The sequence below is a fragment of the Taurulus bubalis genome (genome assembly GCF_910589615.1).
Source record: "Taurulus bubalis genome assembly, chromosome: 16".
NCBI classification, from domain to species: Eukaryota; Metazoa; Chordata; class Actinopteri; order Perciformes; family Cottidae; genus Taurulus; species Taurulus bubalis.
In genome coordinates, this window is record NC_136604.1 from 13230090 (window position 1) to 13253295 (window position 23206).

The following is a 23206-nucleotide window of genomic DNA, read 5'->3' on the forward strand; positions in this document are numbered from 1 at the left end:
AGACAGTCCCTCTGCTCGGGCCTCCAGAGCTTCTCCTCTGTCCAGTGTGCCCACACACAGACTCGTTGGCACAAAGAGGAGCTTCAGATGGGACTCTGAGGAGCCTCTCCTCCTCCAAGCTTCAGCTGGAAGTTCCCCCATCTGTTCAACAGAGGGAAGCACACACCACAGAATCGCTGCTACTGGAGCCGCTCAGCCCATCAGCAGGATGAATGTGTGCACTCAGTCCTTATTCCCTGTCTACACAAGAGCTACTGCTGCTCCTTATTTCACCAGCTCCCAGAGCCGTTACATCACTTACTCTGTACCCACATTTACCCACGATGCTCACTGTTTCTGGCTGTAATGTATTTGGTACTTGACACACCAGCTTTCTGCAGCACTTGCTCAAATTTGTTTTATAATAAAACGTCAAACTCAATTGAAGCCTTTGGTTTTTTTTCAATAAGATTAGTAATAGTAGTCATCAAAAGGATCTCCCTGGTTAACAGCACACATTTTTGACATGTGATATTGGAAAAGGCACAGGTGTTACTAATAACGTTAATGTTATTAGTAACACCTGTGTGTTCTATTTAAGTGCTCCAGTCAGTTGTGACAGTGTGCATGCAGATAACTGCCGTTGGGTAAAATGTCCAATATTTCCATCTGAGTAGTTCAAATGTAGCTGAAGTTAAGTACAAATACCTCCAGAATGTTTTCAAGCCAGTACTTGAGTACATGAATCCACACATTATATTGTCATTCATGTTTACTGTGTGTCTGGTCACTCCACTGAATAACACAGTGGAGCTCAGATGAGGTGAAAATCACTCAAATGTTGGCATAAGCTTTTCACTTCAGAGCAGCATTGTTCTTGTTTAATCACCCACATTCCAGTGTTTTTCACCTTATGATAGTTGTTGTCTCTGATGGGAATTTCTTAGTGAAGGGACACACTGGTTTTGCATCCACTAAATATGTATTAAGTGCAAACATTTCCACTTTGACATTCTATTGCTTTGGCATTCTGAATGTGGCATTCTGAATGTGTATAGTTTTGGTGTAATAAAGGGATATAAAATACTTGCCACAGTGTTCTTTTGTGTTCTATAAAATATACCAATTTTAGTTTGAACTGATTCAGCCTTTAAAATTGTGCAAATGTGACCAGTGTTATAAACCTTCTAATAACAGGAAAGGTAGACTCACTCATATTTCACTGCAATATTTACAAAGGGAATATATATCAACTATTGTTGTCGTCAACATTGTCGTTATTTTCCTTGGTACGGAATGATTAATTTGCGTCTTTTATTCAAGTATGGGTTTGTTTGCATGCTACGTTGCACAATTAAAGGGGAAAAACACAAAAATATATTATTTTTTTTAAAGTGCTGCAGAAAGCTGGTGTGTCAGGTACCAAACACATTACAGACAGAAACAGAGAGCATCGTGGGTAAATGTGGGTACAGAGTAAGTGATGTAATGGCTCTGGGGGCTGGTGAAATAAGGAGCAGCACTGGCTCTTGTGTAGACAGGGAATGAGGACCGAGTGTACCCTGCTGATGGGCTGAGCGGCTCCATTAGCAGCGATTCTGTGGTGTGTGCTTCCCTCTGTTGAACAGATGGGGGAACTTCCAGCTGAAGCTTGGAGGAGGAGAGGCTCCTCAGAGTCCCATCTGAAGCTCCTCTTTGTGCCAACGAGTCTGTGTGAGGGCCGAGTCTGCTGCTCCACTCTGACCGGCACAAATGGACAGAGGAGAAGCTCTGCATCTTGTTTGTTGAAGAATCAGAGGAGTGGTCAGCTCTGGATATACATCTTGTTGGGGCAATCAGACATTAGAGGGTGTGCACTGCAGGTTAATGGGGACCTTTTGTTCCTTTAATGAGGTGTAAATATTGGGGCAGGGCCAGTGGACCACTGACGACAGGCAATTTCCACTTTTTTTAGAGGCCAATTTAACTATTATCTAAATAATTGGATTTCTGTATAAGTTCCAAACTTTTTCTGATATTAACACAACTATTCAGTTTTATTTCAGTACATACAAACTAATTTGACTTAGCATTACACGACTAAAGAGAGAAACATAGTTGTTCCCATGTCATGCTCTCATCAGACTATCATCACAGGATACTAGAAATTCCATGACCATGGAGTGCTGTCATGAGTTATTACATTCTGCTGGTATGAAGGTTTGCCACAATGTGTCATTTAAATCTGTAGATATATGAGTCAAATGAGTCAAATACAAACAGTTACAATCACACAAAATGATCGGTTGTCATGTACACAACCTGTGGATGCAGACCTCATTCACTCATGAAAAGTCCTCATTAACATGAAGTCCACACTTTTCTTCTAATGTCTAATTGACCTTAAAAGGCCTGCAATGATGGATCCTTTCCAAAAAAGCTGTGAGAATCTACACTGTTTCAAACCTTTTTCAGGACATGGAATAATTGTTCTTTAACCATTTGGGCATGTCACTGAACCAGCTTTTTGTTTAGTGCAAACATACCAGAGAACTCGCCCCGCATGGACCTATATAGGTCCTTTTTTTAAATTTTAATTAAACCGTGTAAAACATTACAGTAATCATAAACAAATATATTGATGTTACACATCAAATTAAACAAGAGTACCTGGGCTACAATAATTAGTCAGCCATTTCAACACAACTAAAATAATTATTAAAATAAAATAGTTATAATTTTGTCACGAGTCAGCCCACTCTGCATGTTTCCGGAACTAGCAGCCCGTAGCTTGGTGCTATCAGAAAAAGACAAATAGCAACCAGCAAGACAATTCCACACAGATTCCAAATCTATTTACCAAATCCCTCTGCTGCAAAGCATCACCGAGATACGAACCAAAGAACACAGCAACATAAATCGCTGAGTCAGCACATTTTGAAACTTTCTTTTTTTTTTTTTGTTGAAAAAATGCATTTCCCCCAGTAAATCCACACTGATACAAGTTTATTTAACACCATAAGTCATATGAAAGTGAAATATAAGGTTTGCTACATGAAAAAATTCAAATGTCACAGATGCGCGAAAATATGCGCAAATGTGCCGAAATGCAAATTTTGGAAACCTCGCCTGAATTCTCTCTGTACTTTACCCAATTTGACTTGGTTAAAAGGTTAATGGTTAAAGTGTGTTTCCAGGGCAAAAAAATAATTATCATTTCATTGAAAAGAAAGCTCTCCTTCATGCTTTTGAAAAAAGTGATGCTTCGACGATAGCAGGAAATTACCTTCTTGAGTTGCTCTCATAAACCACCTCAAACCTTTTCTCAGGCTCTTATACAAACACTGCAAATATTGTTGAAACGGTGTAGCCATGACTCTTGCTCTTTACCGTCTGGAGTTGTAGCAATCTAGATATTTTATATTCTTCTCTACCATACTCATCTTCACTTGTATTAGTGTGAGCTAAATATCTAACATGCAAGCTCATACAATGTCTGGATACTTTATTGTAATTTCCCACTTGATATTTTACCTTGAATAAATGTGAAAGCTCCTAGAGTATGGGAACGCTATGTGCCTGTCCATTAGATGAGAATTTGAAGTGCTTTTAAAAAATGCGCTCCTTCCATGAAACTTATTAAAACCCTTCAGGCTGCTCGTCTCAATCATACGCTGCTTAAATGTTTCTGAAATACACACCAGCAGCAAAAACTACAGGAACCTTGACTCACAGCAGAGAGATTTTTCTGACTTGCAACAATGCCATTGTCCTCACTTCACAACCAGAACAGACTAATTACAACGGTCTGGACCGGAGGTGAAACGATAATGAAATCAAATGTCATAACGAGCATCCAGTTTGCCTTTAGGCATTTTAGAGGTTGTATTCTAAATTCAGGCAGTTTTCTTTTAGCTTATCGAGCTGCTCCAACATTTTTTGGTGGAAATCCTCTATTTATTGGATGTTCCCTCCATTTCTGCTTTGCTCAAATTTGAGTTCAGAAGATGGTGACGTTATATTGAATGGTAACCATGGACAAATACATTTTAACTTGGCATATTAAGAAATACCACATTGCTTGCATGTAGTCAAGATAGTGACACTCAAGTCACTTCCTTAATTTCTCCTTCATATTTGTAAAAGCTTGAAAAGAACAGTCCTGCCTATCAAAAAAAGTAAACAACATCACGTGGAAGGACAGAAGACACAGGGCAGAGGCTATATGAAATAAAATGCCATTTTATTTTTCAGCCGTGTCATAACCTCGTCTCCAAAATAAGCACAGCAGGACTACAACTGGTTCGTCAACCTAGCTACCCTCGATAGCACATAAAACTGGGTTTTATTAGACCACCAATGATAGCGTTAAAGACTTTTCTATCAGACATCCAATGATAGCATACAAAATAGTTGTTAACCTACCAGTGATACTGTATATAAAACACTTGTCTCTAGATTTATCCCCACTACATGTAATATACGTTTTTTTAAAAAAAATTACAAATGATTAGCATTGAAGAGAAAATGAAGATGGCTAGTGCGAAGGCAAGCTGGGTCAGTACCATAACAGAGAATGAGTAATACAAAAAGAAATAAAAAAATAGAATAAGAAAAATAGAAACAAAAAACTGATAAGAATACAGGCAAGGCTAAAACATGTGTTTCAAACTTTTAAGATCAACCTCATGTGCACTCATCCATATAGGCAATCTGCTCCATTGTGTGATTCCACATCTGATACTTTAACCCTTTCTTTTCCTCCCACTTCAACTTGCTTTAACATTCCAATGGCAACCATCTTCTATATTTTCTTGTGTGGCACTTTCCAAGACCTCTTATTCCTCCCTTCACCTTCAACCACTCTACAGGCCAATCATAATGCTGCTTCAGACAATAACGGCCAATCACAATGGAGGTTCTAGCCGAATACAACTGTAAAAGAGCACAAGACAAGGTATTTCATTAGTGTGTTGCCATTTATATAAAATATTTCTTTTACAGTCAACTTGCAAGTTGCGTCTTACCAATCCTACAGGTCTGTGTCAAACCAGGCCAGCTGGTTGCTGTCCATCAGGTCTTGGCTGTGTCCAAGGTCTGGCAATGGATCAGTGTGGTGGCCCAGGTCGGGCAGAGTGTCAGCATGGTAGTCAGCACCTTCCATCATGGGGTCCAAAAGAGAGTCCTGGCCGTAGGCTGCTGGGTAGTTCCGGTAGGCTCCATCTGGAAAGACAAATAAATAAAATAAAAAGATAAATTGGGGAAAAATATGCATTTGGCTGTATCCTAAACAAATACAGAGTAATCAGCCATCCTCGCTGGGTGGCACGAAACAATATATTATAGGCAAGATACGATAGTTTCAGATTTCATGAAATATTTAGGATTTTATGAATTTGGGTTGAAAAGAGACTCAAGCTACTATGCAGAAATACAATTGTGTTGCAACTCACACAACATTCAATACAGTTACTACATATTAATCCATTAATATCAAAAGATGCCACAAAATCCAATACTTTTTAATAAATCAAATTGCATAAACCAAAATGATAAAAGGTAAGAAACTGAGTGGGGATTTCATTAAAGATAATACAGACACTTACCATCCTGCCTGTAAGCCAGAGGGTCTCCCTGAGCTCCCATATCCAGTCCCAGATCTCCAGTCTATAAAAGGCAAAAGTGTCACAAGTAATGTCAGCCAATGTAGGAGGAGCGTTTACTATAAAATGCTGATATTATAGTATATATATTTGCCCACATTTTCAGTGTGAAGTCTATTTTATAGCCAACATCACATTGTGTGTGTGTTTGTGCACATTTATAGACATGCGTGTACCTCGTTCCAGGCCATGGGCTCAGTTCTGAACAAAGAGCTGGTCAGCTCTACTGACAGACGTTTCTTGTAGTCCTGGGGCTTGTCCTCAGACATGCGGAACAGGACAGCTGCAGCATAGGTTGCTACAGGAGACAACACAAGCCAAGTACACTTAGTCTACACAAGTACACAGACAATCCAAAATGTGTGCAGAACCCATATTTGTGCCGCGTACTCACCGACGCCCTCGTTACGGGAGTGCAGCAGCTCAGTGAGGGGTGCAGTGGCTCCTTCAGCTTCAATTGCCTCAGCAGCTTCCTTGTCCTGAGCAAGTTCACACAGCACACCTGCTGCCACACGCTGGATGTTCTCCACTGGAGAATACAGCAACTGGAGTGAATAGCAGAGAGAAAGATTAGACGTTTGATAAAGGCCAAAGAGAGATGTTGACAAAAATAAATCAAAGCAAGAGAAAAGGAGAATTACAGTTACTAAAGAACAGAGTTGGTATTTTAAAAAACTAAACCGTTTAATTGTTAAAAGTTGGAAATAGTTGCAATAGTTTGTTTTTGTCTGTCGTACAATTGGGCTTAATGTTTTACCTGGACAAAGAGTGGAATGGTGTTGAGCCCTCTGATGACAATTCTGTTGTGGACGTCCCGGGCCAGGATGTGCAGAGCTCCTGTGCAACCTTCCACTATTTCCTCCATACGCACACCCTCCTGTGTGTGTTTGAGTGGAAAAGAGGGAAGTCAAATACATAAAAACTCTAAAATATTCAAATAAAGTAAGCTTAAAGAGTTGTTGGCTTGGTTACACACCACAAATTGCTGCTGGTTGCCTCCCATGCTGGTACGCCTCTGGGTGTCCTGGTGAGCCCTGACGAGCAGTTGGACCAGTCGGGGAATGGCTCCCTGCTCCCGTAGAGCACTATGGTTGGCTGGGCAAAGAGCCAGGTTGCGGATCAGACCAACTGTAGCCTAGATACAGGGGAAATTACATTTATTTTACTTAGTTGGAATTAAGTCATGTCAATCAATGACGTCAGGATATGAAATGTTTATCTAACAGAATGTTCTGGGTAAAATGTGGAGGTGTGGAGAAATTGAGATGGCTAATCACCTTGATTAGTGGCCAGTGGGACGGAGGGTGCAGTAGTTTCACCACCACAGGGAGGCCGTAATGAAGGCGCACAGCATTCTGGGCCATCTCAGCATCCTGGTGGCGGGAGGTCAGGTGACGCAGGGCACAGACGGCTGGCTCTGTGATGTCTTCTCTGTCGCCGGCCCTAAGCACGGTTCGCACCAGAGCCTCAATGCCTCCAACCTAGCATTTCATTGGAATCAATCAGTGGCATGCATGTTATTACACAAAAATAACACAGCAGACAGTATTAAAATATACACCCCACAGAGATGCATTGTTATGGCCAACGGTTGTGTGTAAAATACGCACCTGGCAGACCATGAGTTTGTTACTATAGTTGTTGCAGGTCAGGTTGGAGAGGATGCCAGCAGCACATGTCACTACATTGATGTCATCACTGCCCAGCAGCTGGACCAGGGTGCCTAGAAGACCCTCCATTCCCTCCTGGAGAGAGCAGAGGATGGGTTGGATGGGACAAAAGAAAACAAATGAGGGGTGAGCAATGAATACATTCTAAATAATGTAGCATTTTGTTTCATCTAATAGTTTATAGGAAATGTTATTCCAACTAGAGGCTCCTGTCATTCTGTACAGTACATAAATGCTGAATGTACTCCTGTCCGTTTCCCCAAACTGGGGGCACGCCCACCACCACCTACCATATGGACACACTATGGATAAGTACCTCATATAAACCCCCTTAAAAAAACAGAACCATCCTTTTAACATGTAACCCCTCATGAGGAGTTAGCGTTTGTGACTACAGTGCATTGTACCTGTTTAGTGGCAGCATCTGAGAGATTCCTTAGAGTCCAGAGGCAGTTCTGGACCAGACGCTGGCTGGGGTCTGTCAGATGAAGCCCCAAGGCCTGCATGCCTCCTACATACACACACAAGCCATAGAACAAACAAATTAATTACATCAGGAAAATGTCACTATAGATGCAAACCACAACTAGAAATTGTAGCCCAGGACATTCATGTATTTTTCATTGTGTTGTTTTCAATTTCTGTACATACCAGCCTCGACGATAGCAGGTTTGTTGCTTGAGCAAACAGAGAGCACCTTGAGCACTCTGCTTGTGGTCCACAGCAGTTTCTCATATGTGAAGGTCCTCATGATGTTGACCAGGGCCTGAGGACCACCACTGGCCAGAATGATCAGCTAAAACAAATTCAGGTATGTTGTTATTACAAAGCAGCCAAGTGGCATCAGCAGACTTGTCAGGAGAATCTGAACCTGAATAAATGAATATGTTTATCTTCCAATACCTTGCTTTCTTGGTTTCCATATGCAAGGATCTGCAGGCAGTCAGTAGTGATTGCCAGAAACTTGACATTGGTGTTAGCCAACAGGGCCACCATCTTCTGGAGTCCTCCTGCCAGGCGCACCGCCATCTTTGCACCTTCCTGATGCAACAACAGGTTGTGGAGCGTGGTGATGGCGTAGAACAACACACTGTCCACTGGAGAGCTGAGGAAAAAGAGATAGAGATATATATATATATATATATAAATAAATAAATAAATAAATAAATAAATAAGACCACAGCCGAAAACCCCTTTTCAAATTATAGTTTCAGATGCAAATACACACAATTAACACATATAATATATTTATAAAGTGCACATGTTGATGACAACTGGTTCAATTCATCGCAGTCATCTGTGGGTGCAGAGGCAGCAGTGCTGTCAGGATGAAGTCACATTAAGTATTGGAATAAAACTAGCTTAAAGTTACAATTTTAGATCAAAACCAGATGTTGGTCTTGTAAAAATTGGTTTCCGTCAGCCGCTCTCAAGCAACGGTTCCATCCTCCATTTGAAGTGTGGAAATATGATTCCAGGTGCAAATTCAAACACACACATGTGATATCCAACAGGTTGAAACTTGCCAGCCAACGTAGTGTTCTGGCTGTATGTTCAGGCTTTTCATGGGGATTACAAAGAGAAAAGGTAGCTGGGAGGACATTTTAACATTTTCAAAGGGGTTGCATTGTGGAGTATTCTTTGAGAATGTAGCTAGTGGGTGATGATTTTGAGCAGGTTATTTTAGAGTGTAGCTACTATTTGACAGTGATTTTCTCACATCTAAGCAAAGCAATTAGTCAGTTTAGACTTCACATTAATAGTCTACTTGCTAGTTAGTTAAGTTTGTTTATGGTGAGCTAATGGTTAGTGAATCAGACCAATGCTTAGTGAAAAGCTATACTTTTAACACAGGTTGTCTTCTCTTGCACCTACTCATGTGTTTAATCATGATTGATAGGATCTTAGCTGTTGCAGCAGAGTACATCGTTGTACTTTTTTAACTGTCCAGCCTCCACCAGTAACATAGTCGGCGTAAGAGTAAGAAAATAAACAAATCGTTGCTTATTTGTGTGTGATTACAGAACACTGAAGTCTGCTTGCTATATCTGATGCTAAAACGAACAAGTCATCCCAATTAGTGGCCAATGGGACAAACTCAAAAGACAGTCTGTAAAATGGCATTTGATCAAACATTATTAGCTGCCATTCATTGATACGTTGCAAAAAAGAAACACAAACCACTTTGTTCTGTGAAGAGACCCAAATTTTTTCCAGTTTCTTACCCCAGCATCTTGACCAGGGCAGGAATGCCTCCAGACTTGAAGATTGCAAGGAGCCCCTCACGATGGTGGGAAAGATTGTGCAAGGTACCAGCAGAGCAGCGAGCCGTCTCCACATCACCGGTGTTCTGCATGGCACGAACAACGGCCGAAACCATTTGTGGGGAACGCATCAGGGCATGACGCGATGCCTCCTTCTTTGACAACTGATGCACCATTACAGCAGCTTTATTCACGACAACCTGAGACAGAGGCGGTTAATGTTAGTGATGCATGTTTTAGAACGGGAATTAAAATGCATTGCCAATAACTTACGTGACACCACATGTTACTCAGCAGGCACCATTTCGCCATTTGAGTGTTTTCATGTGATAATGCACTTTTTAGTACACATACCTGGTCCTCATCATTGAGCAGTTTGGTAAGCTCGGGGATAGCACGAGTGGCCAGCTCAGCATCATCTTGATAGTTAATGAGGTTGACCACAGCATGCTTCAGCATCTGAGAGGGCTCTGCCAGACGTTGCACTGCGGTGGGGTGGGCAGCATCCAGCTGAGTAGGTGGAATCTGGATGCCCTCCTCCAAGGTCTCTGGGAACATGGCAGCACGCACACGCTGGGCCCGGGTCATGGCATAGCCCTCCATGTCTGAAAGTAATGAGAGATGGCGATTAATACCATGACAATGTCAATACCATTTATGCCGTAGTAGCTATTCTGATATTGCAATTATCATGATATAGGCAGTATCTTGTGTACCTGTAGGCTCAGGAGTGAAGGGTTGGTTGAACTCCCAGTCATAGAGACTTGGATCATCCTCCTCAGCGTCAGGATTTCCCTTGCCACTCAAAGATGGTGCTGAGGTCGTTACTCCAGACTGAATGCCTGAATCCAGGTAGGACTGCTGCTGCCACTGGCTCACTGCAGCCTTGCTGTCTCCCATTGCCATGTCCAACTCCATCAGATCAGCTACACAAAAGCAAGAAATTAAGTGAAACACTGGGTATGACAGAATAGGAGCGTAGGGGTAATATTTACCTCACTTTTTACTTAGTTTCCCATTATATGCAAATACTTTTAAGAGTAATGTTAAAAGGTTTTAGTAATCTTGAGTTAATGCAACTGGGAGTTGTAAGAATTAAAAAAAGGTTAGTGTACGCAATTTATGTTTTGACAAACAAAAAAGAACGGAATAAGAAAATACAAAGCCTGTGCTCCTTTTCTTGAAGAAACTCAGATGTAACAAAAGACATATACATGTCTTAGGATACTGTGACATGTGCTCGCCTAGCTCCCATTTTCCCCCAACTTCCACAATGCCACAAAGTTTATGGTATTTCATACAATTATGTACAGAGACACTCTTACGTAAACTCGTATGTACGTGAAAAGTAAAATATGACGAGCTCTGTTCATATCAACATGGAAATACTTGATGTGAAAGTTTTTCATACTTACACTGGGTAGCCATTGTTCTTGTCTGCCCTCAGCCCGCACAGCAGATATGTCTGCGTAAAAGGAAACAAGTGCACAGGGAAAAATAAGACAAACTCGTACTCAACCTTGAGTTCGTGTTTGCTAGAGCCAAACTTAATCGAAATGTTTACGCGTTTCTCCGACGCTGTCTCACAATAAACCCGCTTGTCTCCTGCGCTAACGTTACCTGTACCCGCCGCCTGTGGTTCAGAAGCTTGTTTGTCTTGCTAACGTAGCGAGGAGGGGGAAATGCCGAGCCTCCACCTCCAGCCGAGAGAGCAAAGTGGTGGGTATTTCCAGGCCAGCACGAACACAATTCACCATTCAGCGGCAAAGAACATCAAAGGAATATTTCTCCCCCTCCCCCCACCACGGCCAAGTTCCGACCTCGCAGCTTGGGTTTCCAATGAGAGAAACTACCCCTACGCCCCGCAATCACTTCCATGACTCCTCCTCTCGTGGGGTGTCTGAGTAGGAGCTTAGAAAGCTACCTAAGCAAATACAATCCCATCTAGCGGCACAGGTTACACCACCCACTAAACACGTTAAAAAAGAGCATATACATCAAAGACCGAAGCGCCACCACTGCTAGCTAACAGGTTGGCTGGTTTACCTTGAGAGCTCGCTAGGCTAACCCCTCCGCTGGTTAGCTACCTAGCTAACATAAACAAACACAGTTTAGGGCTTCACTCACAAAGCACGAGCTAAATTGCTGCGACTTGTCACGAGACGCAACCAATAGTCTAAGTCGCCATCGCTACACATCGATTAGTTGTACGAATTGTGACTTTCAAGCGAACCCTCCATTTTTTTTAAATTGTGGTTTGATTAGCTTAAGCTAACCAGGACGTATGAAAAGTAGATCCAAGCGCCACCGTGCAAAACCTGCCGTGCTGCCAGCCAAACCAGAAAACCCCACCGGAGCCCCCTCCCGAGCCAAAGATGGTTTTCATTTACATTGACGCGCTGTAAATAACAGCTGTAGTGGACATACTATCTTTACCAGAGTCAAGCGGCTCCTCCGTGGTTCTTGTCGAGGATGTTGTGTCCTTTCTCTTGGCTGGAAATGGGAAAAGGGCTGCTAGGTGAACCACCCGTAGAAGTCCGAACCACACCCGCTGTTGCTCCGCCGAAGATGTTGCTTCCGCCTGTGCGAACGCACATCAAGATGGCGAGGGGGAAAAATACAGTATTCTGCCGCACTCAGAAAACTAGAGCGCCATTTTAAATAAAGTTTTAGCATATAAACTGTTATTTTACAGCTGTTGGTAGATATTGATTTCGTTTGGTGTGAGAGGAAGTCGGTCTTTTCAGGTTTTATATTTTAGAATGACGTAAATGAAAGATGTGTGTTAGGGGAGGACAAGGAGCATTCATTGGAATGGAATGTGATTCATGAGCTGCCGGGATATGATAGAGGGGGGTAATTAACATGCAGTTAACTCAGACACACACAAATGTTCCCTAACATGCCTTTATCGTGCACCCATATGGCTTATTCAATTCATATATCTCTCTCATCCAAGTTTCTAATACTTTTACTTCACAGTTAAACTAGGACTTATTTAGCAAATGATAAACTGCAGTGGTTAAATGGAGAGGAACAATCACACATATACCACATACATAGACCATATCATTAAACCATATAGGAAGTTGTAACATATGATGATTGAATCTCAGTTTTCAATAGAAACCGATAATCTGAATCCCATCTGAAAAACTAAACATTGATTGTAGGGGGGGGGAAACATAAATTGCCACAATAACATGATACTCTGCTGTGGATTATATGACCTTTAATCCCCTGTTGCCATAATTACTTTTCTGGTGACATGAACTGCAAAACCTGTGACAATTGATGAGTTAAATCCATCACTAACTGATTGAAGATGGACCGAAAAACATACATACTTGGCTATATGTAGGCTACAAGTGGCCTTAAAGGGGTTAAACACATTGCCCTATTTGTATTGTTGAAATTGTATAATATTGGTTATGTATGCATCTCCATTATGGGCAATTATTCATAGACTAGCTGTAATCAAATTGCAACATCAGTCCACCTAAATGAATAGTGTGCATTTTGTGCATCTATATTTCAGCTTCAGAAGAACAGAACCAATAGGAAAACTTCTTTGACCTATTATTATAGCTATATGAAAAGATAATTTGTTTATATTAAATGAAAATGAACAAAATAAAGTGTCACACATAGTAGAGAGCATGTTCATGTGTCTGATGCATGCCATGGAGTAGAAATGGTCAAAGTCATAAGCATATTGGTGATACTGCATTAAATAGAAAAGGAAATGTAAGGTCATTTATGTTGTGCAACAATCAGTTGGAATAATACACATGCCTGCAAGGGCTATGAATAATATCAGAGTGAGGAAGAGAAATAACACAGACCACATGCTATCAGAGCGAATGGAAGTGTGACGTAATGGCATTTATTTCAGCGGCTGCATATGGATTTTCATTAGTTTCTGCTTCTTTTATCAGTATGAGGGACGAACATTAAACCCTCAGGATAAAACTAAATCAAGCTCATCCACTGTCTCCAACTGTGGCAGAGAGAGGAGCAAGTCTATTTAATTTACCAAAGAAATAACAAATGATGCATGGTATATACAAAAGACAATAGAAAGCACAATTGTATGTCTGCAAGATACATCACAAAATTAGACAGTCCATCAGGATTATTTCCTGACCATGATAATGCAAACACATTCTAACACATGTTTTTATCTCTCTGGCAAAATTAGTCCTAGTTATTCCTTGCAATCAGTCATGCAAGTTTATTTCCAGTCTTTGAATGATAATAATCTGAAATAACATATTTATCTGCTTAGAGCTCATGAAAATACACACAGACACATTGAAGGGTGCTGTACATAAACATCATTCTTAAAAAGATATCAAGAGGAAATATTCTGATACAAGACACTAGAGGATTGATTACATATACTGTATATAAATAATATAAATCAGCCCAGCCTCCCCTCCCCTTCAGAGCAGATAGAGATCAGAATCTCAAAGACAGCAGCAGCCATAGTGCCTGGACAAAAGAGGTTGAACCACTTACAATGCAACAAGCCTACAGTGAATCCCCTTAGTGGTGTGGCCCATACATTAGAGTTATCTTTGAGTTTAGTAAATCCGCACCAACACAGATTGAAAAAACACGTAATGGCATCAAAAAGGTAATTGATAAAAATGTCCAAGACTCAATAAATAACAAAAGCAACTGTGTATGCATAACTATATTTTAAGGTGTTTGTTTATTTGTGTCCCCAACGTCTTGTTGTCCATTTCCGGTTTGTTTCTATTTGAGGAAAAATACAACTCCAACATCTAGAGCCTGTGACACTATTTGCTTCTTATATTTCAGCCAGCCATTCATATGTTCATTTTCTGCCACGTGGATGTTTTCTAAATAACTCCTTGAAAACAAGAAAATGCAGCATCTTGCACAAGGTCACTACAGCAGGTGGATGCTTACCAACACGGTCTTAATCACAATTATAGAACTGGAGGAGCATGCACTGTAATCTGTTTTTTTCCTTTCTAACACTTCCCCATCACAAAATATAACATTTCAGTCAGAGTGAGGAGAAGAGGAATGACTGGTAAAAAAAACAAAGAGAAGCCAGGTGGATGAATCCGAATAAATACACCTTTTATTTGACTGATTAACAGAACCGATTATACAAACGCCAACACAGAGCTCTGAAATAACAGGACCAATCAGCGAGACAATGACTGTACATTCTTGGTGTGACCCTCCGTTGTTCTGAATCTCTTACCCACCCAGCTCCCCACCCGCAGTAACTGTGAAACTGAATCACTAGTGCTTTCTGGACAAGTAAAGCTCAGCTACCCACCTACCCTCTACCACCCTCTCTTTCAGTGCGCTGCCTGTTATCTAAAGGTTTGAGCAGTATCTACCACAAGGGGAAGTTTGGCCAATTGTAGAACTGGGTGCCATGGTGGAACTCTGGTGCCCTCTACATTGCGTTTGACTGTGATCTGAAGTGTTTTTTTATTTTTTTGTCATGTTTGGCTTGAGTAGTCTACCAGACGGTGCTGCTGTAATAATAGTGTATGCACTGTTTTAAGAGCTTGTAGTGTAAGAGCATAGTAATGTTTTTGCCTTTTGGTTGAAATGCAAACAAGCCAAAAATCTCTCGACATACAGGTCTCGGTTGACGTAACTTCCTATCCTTTTCTCCATCTCACCATTTCTCTCTCACTCACACACACAGACACACACACACACACACACACACACACACACACACACACACACACACACACAAATACTGGTATGTTTGTCCCTTCATCTTAAAAAACATGACTGTTTGCAATTTAGTTTCAGGCATTTTTTGTTGTTGTTCTCAGTCTCTTCCTCTGGCCAAGTGTGACTTGCCCCAAATACATTAAACACACAATCATTCCTATAGTAAACCAAAGTGCAGTTTCTTCAACATGCACCCTTCAGCAGGTCCTACAGTAAAAACACCAACTGTACCATCACAAATAAAATGGATGGATAAAACTCCCGCTCATTCATTCTTGGAATCAATCTTTTTCAACCCACCTTTCACTTCCTCTCGTCCCGACCTCCACACCCCAACTGGTCCCCCATACCCATTTACTCTCATGTAACAGATAGTCTTGTATGCAACAGTGACAAATGCTCGCCCTCAGCGCAACAGCCAGGGGGAGTGGAGGGACAAGGAGGGGGGACACAAGGTGCTGGAAAAGCGGTATGGGAAGAGAGAGGGAGTTATTCTCCTTGAGGAGAAAGTGAAAGACGATGGAGAGGAAAAGTTGTGTGCCCACATCCCTCTTTCTCCCAGCATCTCTGTAATGGAGTGGAGGGAGGAAGAACAACGGAGGTGGAAGGTGACTGAGGTGGAGAGGGGTGGGGAGAAGGAGAGCAGGGTGAAGTGTGTTGGTCTTCATGTGTCCTGGCCGTCAGTGGCAGGGGTGTCGTTGGCATTGGGCAAGTCCGAGTCAGTCTCCCTGCTGGATATGCGGTCCAGCTCTGCCTGTACGTCGCTTAGGCCCAGCTTCGAACCTGCATTACATGTGGGTAGATACATACGAATTGGTGCTACATCACAGCAAACATTTTCACAGTGCAACACATTACACAGTAAGGCACAATGCAATAAGCACAAAGGCAATTACACATGGTTAAAATAAGACCTGGGTGAAATATTGATTTGGTATTGTTAATTAGGCTATTCTTTCAATCTAATTCAAAGATTTCAGAAGATTCGACTGGTTTCAGCAATCTCATCTCATTTGAGAAGGAAAGAAGCGCTGCGAGGACTGCTTCCTGTGATAGTGGTGAAATAGTTTGACTTGTCGATTGGATTAGTTTTTATAAGTAGTAAATAATGTGATTCCTACGTTGTTTAGAGCGTATAAAACATATTGTTTACATCCAATTTCATTGCAAAATATATTTATAATAATACAAATGAGATTATATTCAACATTATCTTTGTGCTCATCTTGTACAAACAATAGTTCTTATTTGAGACAAATGTTATGATAGGCATCATAACATTCATACTGTCTTTTCTTGTACGCAGCTACCTAGTTTGAAACAGACCAAAGTTGAAGATATAGTTACTGTATTATTGAGCATCTGTTAAAATATGTTTTTTAACTGAAAACCTTAATACCAAACATGTCACAGAGAATAACTGAATATTGTGTATACAATATATGGCTAGTATCGAGCTATATATTTTCCCATATCGCCCAGTCTTGTTAGAATCATGTGCAATGTCTTTGGCAGATGTTAGTGATGAGAAATGCAATGCAGCGTGCCAAAAAAAAGCCAAGGAGCAGAATTGTGACGGGGTGCTAGGAGGGGAAACATTAGGGGTGCAACGGTCATTAAATCATCAGTCAATCAAATAAAGTGATCCTGGCATGACTGGTACTTTTCCTCGCCCGACCAAATCCGGGAAAAGAAAAGAGTGCAGCTCTTATTTTATTATTTTTTTTTTTAAACATAGTTCTGGATCTTGCCACTTATATGAAATGAATACACCGATTCTGTTACAAATAAGAACTGAAGCACTAGTTTTGTTGGTTTTAAAATGTTGCAAGTGATAAAACCATTCCATTCAGGCATGTGGTGCAAAAGTAATTCAAAATGTCAGTTCTCAGAAGTTTCTGACTTTCACATAATCTAGTAATCTTAATAAACAAGGTAATTATATAACTTTATACAAGTTAAAAGGCAAATCTTAGCGATTTTCAACCTTCCTTGTATCGTTGCAATGTGGGTGGTATGTCTGAATGAATGATGTTCGCTGTCGTTTTGCAGACAATTGCCAGTGGGTGAGCGGCGATCTTCGGGCGCCGGTAACACAGAGAATCGTTCATTTGCACATACCACCCACATTGTAATGAAACAAATCTGAAAAGTTTGGCTTTAACATAATTTACAGCCCACAAATACATGGGTGATACAGGAAGCTTGAGCCTGGCAATGTTCCTCCTCGGTTGCTGGAGAAAGTTGGAGGCTCAGGGGAGCGAAAGGGTCAAACGGCATATAGGGATGCTTCTGAGAATGAACAATGGCATACACAAGCAATATTAATGAGGAATATCTCTCTCACACACACCTTAACGTGGCCAACATCCTCTGACTAGTGCACACACATTATGAGTGATGTTAACAGTGAGATTGTGCAACACAGTTAAGAATGAACTCAGAGCTACAGACATGCATACAGGTGATGGGTGTTTGTTTGAACTTTTTTTATGATTTATGATTTTCTTTACCATGTGTTATGTTCATGTCTGGAGCAGAAGACAGAACAGTAAGGAGGGATAAAATAAATCAAGGATGGCAGATGGGAGGCGGGAGATGGAAACCAAAAAGAAGTCAAGTAATGAGAAGTCACTGAAAATGGCATTAATAGGATAATGCTGAATGATAAACGATTGAATAAATCAGCACTTTTTCTCTATCCATCAAAACCAGAGCATTGTAGCAGCCTCTCCCACCTAGTGTGTATTCTCACCTGACTTCCGTACTGTTCCTGGAGTGTTGTTACCGCCACCTGGCGTCCCGGGCCCCCCTGTACCAGCTTTCTTTGTCAGTAGACTGTTGAAGAAGTTGGCCAACACACCTTCACTCGTCTGACCTGCAGCATTCAAAAAACAGAGTTTAAAAACAACACACGCACGCACGCACTGCAGCGAAGAAACGCCTGACGTACCCGACTGTGGCATTGCGTTTGCTACGTTGGCCGCTGCGGAGCGATTACTCGTCCTGGGTGAGCCGGTGGGTGCTCTACTGGTGGTGTCCTGTGAACGACGACAGTTTGTTTCACACAAATGAACATCGGAAGGGAGCCACCTTTATCTAATGAGCCAAAACTAGAAGAAAAGAAATAAAGAGCACTCACCACTGGTCGCCCTGCTGTCACAGCAGGCTGTTTGGCGAGCAGCGACTGCAAATTGGAGCACAATATGCACACTCACTCCAATTAGTATTTAATTAACATATCAGGACCCTCAAGTCAGATTTAATTTGAGTACAGAAAAGCAGCTAAACAACTCGCATCAGCACAACCCAAATGTTTTCGGACCTGGAGTTTTACCAGAAACACTTGGTCATCTTCTGCCTGAATCTCCTTTTCATGTACAATCTGGTGAGGAAGAAAAATGTAAAGAGTTTACATCCATTTCCGTCCTTCCTTATAGCTCTATAACAACTAATACATTAGATTGGATATAACTTTCATGATTCTTGCAGGGAACTTGGCGCATTGGCTGTGAAAATTATGCAGAAGTTAAATGATACATAATATTACAGCGGTAGTCAATCTATTTCGCTGTAAGCTTAGCTTGCCTCAGAGGATCTTTCAAAGTTAGCGGTTTTTAGTCGGAGCTGTACCTTTCTGACTGGTGGTTTAACTATTACTTCCTCAAAGCTGTCGTCTGCTTTTACTGTCTGGAAGTTCTCGTGAAGTATGGCAATCTTCTTCTCATTGTCCCAACCTGATGGACTGAGAGCAGAGGAAGGGTTACAAACCAAATACAGGTGTCCCCACAGTCACACACACAGTCTTGCATGCAGGCAGGCAGGCAGGCAGGCAGGCAGGCAGGCAGGCAGGCAGGCAGGCACGCTTACATGAAGACGGCATCTCTTTCCACCACTTGTGCTGGGCAGTTGAAGGAAAAGCTGTAGAGTCGATGGACCAGATATTTGTACAGGATGTCCAGGTTTTTCATCTCCTTCACTGATGTGTAAACCAGAGATGCCCCGTCTGACATGGCTGTCAAGGATATGTTGAACACCACCATTTCTAAATTCAGGAGCAACAGCACAGAGACAGAATACCTACATCTCTTAACCCTTGTGTTGTCTTGGGGTCAAAATGACCCATCAACACACATACATATACACTCGTACACGGGTCATTTTGACCCCAAGACAACACAAGGGTTAATAACAGTAGCACAAGAAAAATAGATGTTCTACTTTAGACTAATTGTGACCAGTACACAAACAATTAAAGAACTAAGGCAGTGTGTAATCTTGGCTCAAACACAATAACCCTTGATCTAATAATCTAATACTGCTTTCATTCAGCATGGACTGGAGACTCTGAAAAACAAACCATTTCATGCAGTACTGGGTAATCTACAGAATGACTTTTATGGAATTCTCTTTGCAACAAAGCAATATGAACTACGGTTCAAATACATTTTACAATGATCAAAATACCGCAACACCAATATTGCTGGGAACTTTGCCTTTGGCCAGAGAACAAAACACCTTGTAGTGCAAGTCACTCAGTTGTATCGCCATCCTTCATCTCTCAGCAGTTGGACGTTCGGAGAGTTCAGGCCTAAATGTGAACGAATGCCTCGCATTTCAGCATCTGACGGGGAAAGTCAGTGGTATTGATCAACAGCCCCATTAAAGCCTCTGCGTGGACTGTTATAAGACCAATAGTTTCATTTTGTGTTCCCGACACTATAAACTTTTGTTTGTGCACATATTGGCTAAGAGCAGAAATGTTCAGTGAAGGATACACTGCAGACAGAAACGTCTGATGTGAGACTGGATGAGGTCCAGGTGTTCGTCTCTGTAGTCGTGCTCCTTCTCCAATGTGCTGATGGCGTCACACTGAGGTCAGATAAGTAGGTGACAGGTGAAGGTGTGTACGTAGATGCAATGCAAACAAAATAGATGGGCCATTGTATTTGGAAATTATTAAACATGCCCACAGAGGTTTCATCAGTCCCAGAATAATGTCCAGCACACAGAGTACAATTAGGATTTCAAGGTAAAAGTTAAATATGTTTATAAGCCAGCAGTGAGTAAGTGAGTGTGTACCTTGGTGCAAACCACCACCACTGGAATTCCCAGGTTGTGTGTGAGTGTGTTTTCTCCTAACGGCAGCAGCACACTCTCCTCCTCATCACTCCTCCTCTGTGGGTTGCCATCCTCTCCACTGCCGGGCTCTGTGTACTCCTGGAACTGTTTTACAACTACACAGACACACACAGAGACAAAAACAACATTAACTTACACAATGAAGTAAATATTAAGACCCGATGTGGGTCATTATTTTAAACATGCGGCATATCATTGTCATAACTAGGCCAAGTGGCCAGTTGTAAGTGGTCCAATGAAAAACTTTTGATAAAGAGGCTCCTCGTGCAGGTGTTTTCTGCTAAGAGCCTTTCAGTGAGGAAACACTGATACATGCTTTGTTTTCAAATGCATCTGTCGGCCTGACTGCTGTCCATATGACTCACGTCTGTGCTCCAGCTCCCGCAGTGTTTCTGGGGCGACTCGGAGTTTGTCGATGTGTTCCCTAGCAACGGCTGCCCACTTCTGGAGAGAGTCCAGTGCATTCCACGGCCGCGACATGTCAACCGTTATCAGCAGCAACGTGTTGCCGATCGAGTCCACTGGCACGGCTACTCCCTGCAGACCTTTGTGGTAAAGGTCTCCGTCTAACACCCAGGCATTGCACCTAGTTTGGTCTAGACACACACACACACACACACACGTACAGACACGATAAATACATTACTTCAGACGTACTCTGTGGTGGACATTTATTGGTCAATGAACTGCAAGCAACTGTCGGTTACCATCAATGTCGTCGTCATGGACACTAAAGTAGAGGTATTCCAGGCCACGCCCTTTCATGAACTCTTCAATCCCCTGCATCTTTGCAACCAAGGCGGTCTTCCCCGAACCCACCTCACCTAAACACAAACACAGTGAAAAAAAAGAGTAATGGTAGTACAAATTATGAGTTGTAGCCTCGTCCGTGGCAGCATCCACTACTATGGTGATAATAACATTGTAATTATGTACTTATACTATGAAGTATTTTGTTTAAAAGAGAAGGAGCGAGAATCCAAATTTAGTCAAAGTCATCAGATCCTTATTTTGGGAAGTAAAATGATGCAAGCAATTAATTAATTAGCAAACATATTTGCAGGTACATTTTCTGGCACTCTGAGATTCTTTTGAATGAAAAGTACATTACAAATAAAATGCGTTATTATTATTAATAATAACGCATTTTATTTATTATTATTAATAATAACGCATTTTATTTGTTATTAATAAGTTATTATTATTAATACCCTATTTGATTAATCAATTCATCACTTGAGCACTAATCAAGTGCATTAATGTGTAGCATACATATTTGTAAACAATCCACTTGACTAGAGCCACACAGCTTCAGAGTTTTATGTTTTCATGAAGGATCAAACAGCCCTACCATCTTGTACTCTGTAAATATATATTGACAAAGGACTGTAGCTGCATTCGTCCCGTCATCATTGCTAACCTCAGCACTGGCAGCATGACATTGTTATTGTTACTGTGGATGTCTTAAAGGTCAAGGCTGCATCAACTCTTGCACTGTGCCATACCATGTCGATGCATCATGAAGCAGAGCCTGCTGATGTTGACATGGACAGCGAAACAGACGAATGGCCGGAAAGCCAAACGACGGGAACCAAATCGCTGATTAGCTGGAATGGGTAGCAGGCTGCGGATTATCCCGGGCGGATGTGTAGTGTAGGCAGCGTTTGTCAGTGTGTGGACAGCAGCGGGACACGAGGACCGAGCGAGACTGGGATGCGCCCTCTCGTCCTCCTCGGTCACGTGAAAGCCCCGTGGCCACGATCAAAACGCTGTCGGATCCCTTCAGCATCATCTCCACCTAGCTGCTACTATAGCTCCACTGGCGGCTAGAATGACTTGCAGCGTTTCAAAGCGGCCCGATTCTCTCCCTCTTAAGATGATGGGCGCGCGTGCGTGTGTGCGCGCGCGCATGTGTCCGTGCGTCTGTGCAGGCACTCAGAAAAAACATTCTCTCTCTGATAGGCGATACACCTGTCTCTCTCTCTGCCAGGCGATACACCTGTCTCTCTCTCGCTCTCTCTTCCAGGCTTGTACACAAAAGCACCAGTCCAACGCAAGCTAGCTTAGCCATAGAGCAGTATTAAGTGCACCAGGGTAAGATGAGCATCACGCTAGCCAGGAGACGTTCACTGATACCCACCCATGACCAGGACATTTTTCCCCGACGGTAGCTTAGATCTTGAATGGGTTGACACTTCACTCAGGATGGTGGACCTGCAGACACAACAGTCCCGTTACAACACGGCAAAAACAAGGCGTCTCCATTGATTAACAAACAACGACTGACAGCTGAGGTGTCCCCAGTTAGTCTGGTGCTGATGCTAGCTAGCCTCGTTGGCGAGCTAGCTGTCAAACCATCCACGTCCTCGGCACAAAGGACCCTCTGCGCCCGCAAACCCCTCCACTATAACCCGTCTGAAATAACGTGTCGCCCACCATAAGTCCTGTCCGTCATCCTCCTCCGGGTTGGAGTTGTCCAGTGCGCTCTTAGATCCAGTTGAGGTGGAGGGTAATAATGCACTCCTCCCTGAAGTCGCCATCTTCGCAGAGGCTTGTTGTATCTCGAGCAGAGCGCCCGGATGTAGCCGTTGTGAGCTAACCTCGCCTGGTGCACCGCTCGCCGGGGCCGGGGCGTGGTCCGCCCGCACAAAGCTGGAGGTCCTGCTCCAGACATTACATGATCTCACCCCAAAAGTGACAGGACCGGCCATCCGCATAAAATTATCTAGGGAGAGAGAGAACTAAGGATATTATTTATTCATCGAAAAATAAA

The 23206-nt window shown here is 42.2% G+C and overlaps 2 protein-coding genes across 2 annotated transcripts; both read right to left on the reverse strand.

Moving 5' to 3' along the window:
- Positions 1-4184: 4184 nt before the first annotated feature.
- On the reverse strand, positions 4185-12117 carry LOC306749105 (catenin beta-1-like). The gene is made up of 17 exons (XM_079232354.1): positions 11992-12117; positions 10971-11020; positions 10272-10481; positions 9910-10160; positions 9517-9755; positions 8195-8396; positions 7943-8087; positions 7699-7802; positions 7232-7366; positions 6899-7102; positions 6598-6756; positions 6379-6498; positions 6016-6166; positions 5798-5919; positions 5565-5625; positions 4986-5181; positions 4185-4893 (listed from the first exon to the last, which is right to left on the reverse strand). The coding sequence occupies exons 2-16, from the start codon at positions 10981-10983 to the stop codon at positions 4991-4993; spliced, it is 2307 nt and encodes a 768-aa protein (XP_079088480.1). The 5' UTR covers positions 10984-11020; positions 11992-12117; the 3' UTR covers positions 4185-4893; positions 4986-4990.
- A 2707-nt stretch (positions 12118-14824) lies between these two features.
- On the reverse strand, positions 14825-22973 carry dync1li1 (dynein, cytoplasmic 1, light intermediate chain 1; the record flags this gene model as incomplete). Its single annotated transcript, XM_079232314.1, has 13 exons — positions 14825-16074; positions 18047-18169; positions 18245-18332; positions 18434-18478; positions 18617-18676; positions 18925-19036; positions 19162-19297; positions 20070-20163; positions 20374-20528; positions 20799-21029; positions 21141-21257; positions 22574-22647; positions 22870-22973. The coding sequence occupies 13 exons, from the start codon at positions 22971-22973 to the stop codon at positions 15956-15958; spliced, it is 1458 nt and encodes a 485-aa protein (XP_079088440.1). The 3' UTR covers positions 14825-15955.
- Positions 22974-23206: the final 233 nt, after the last annotated feature.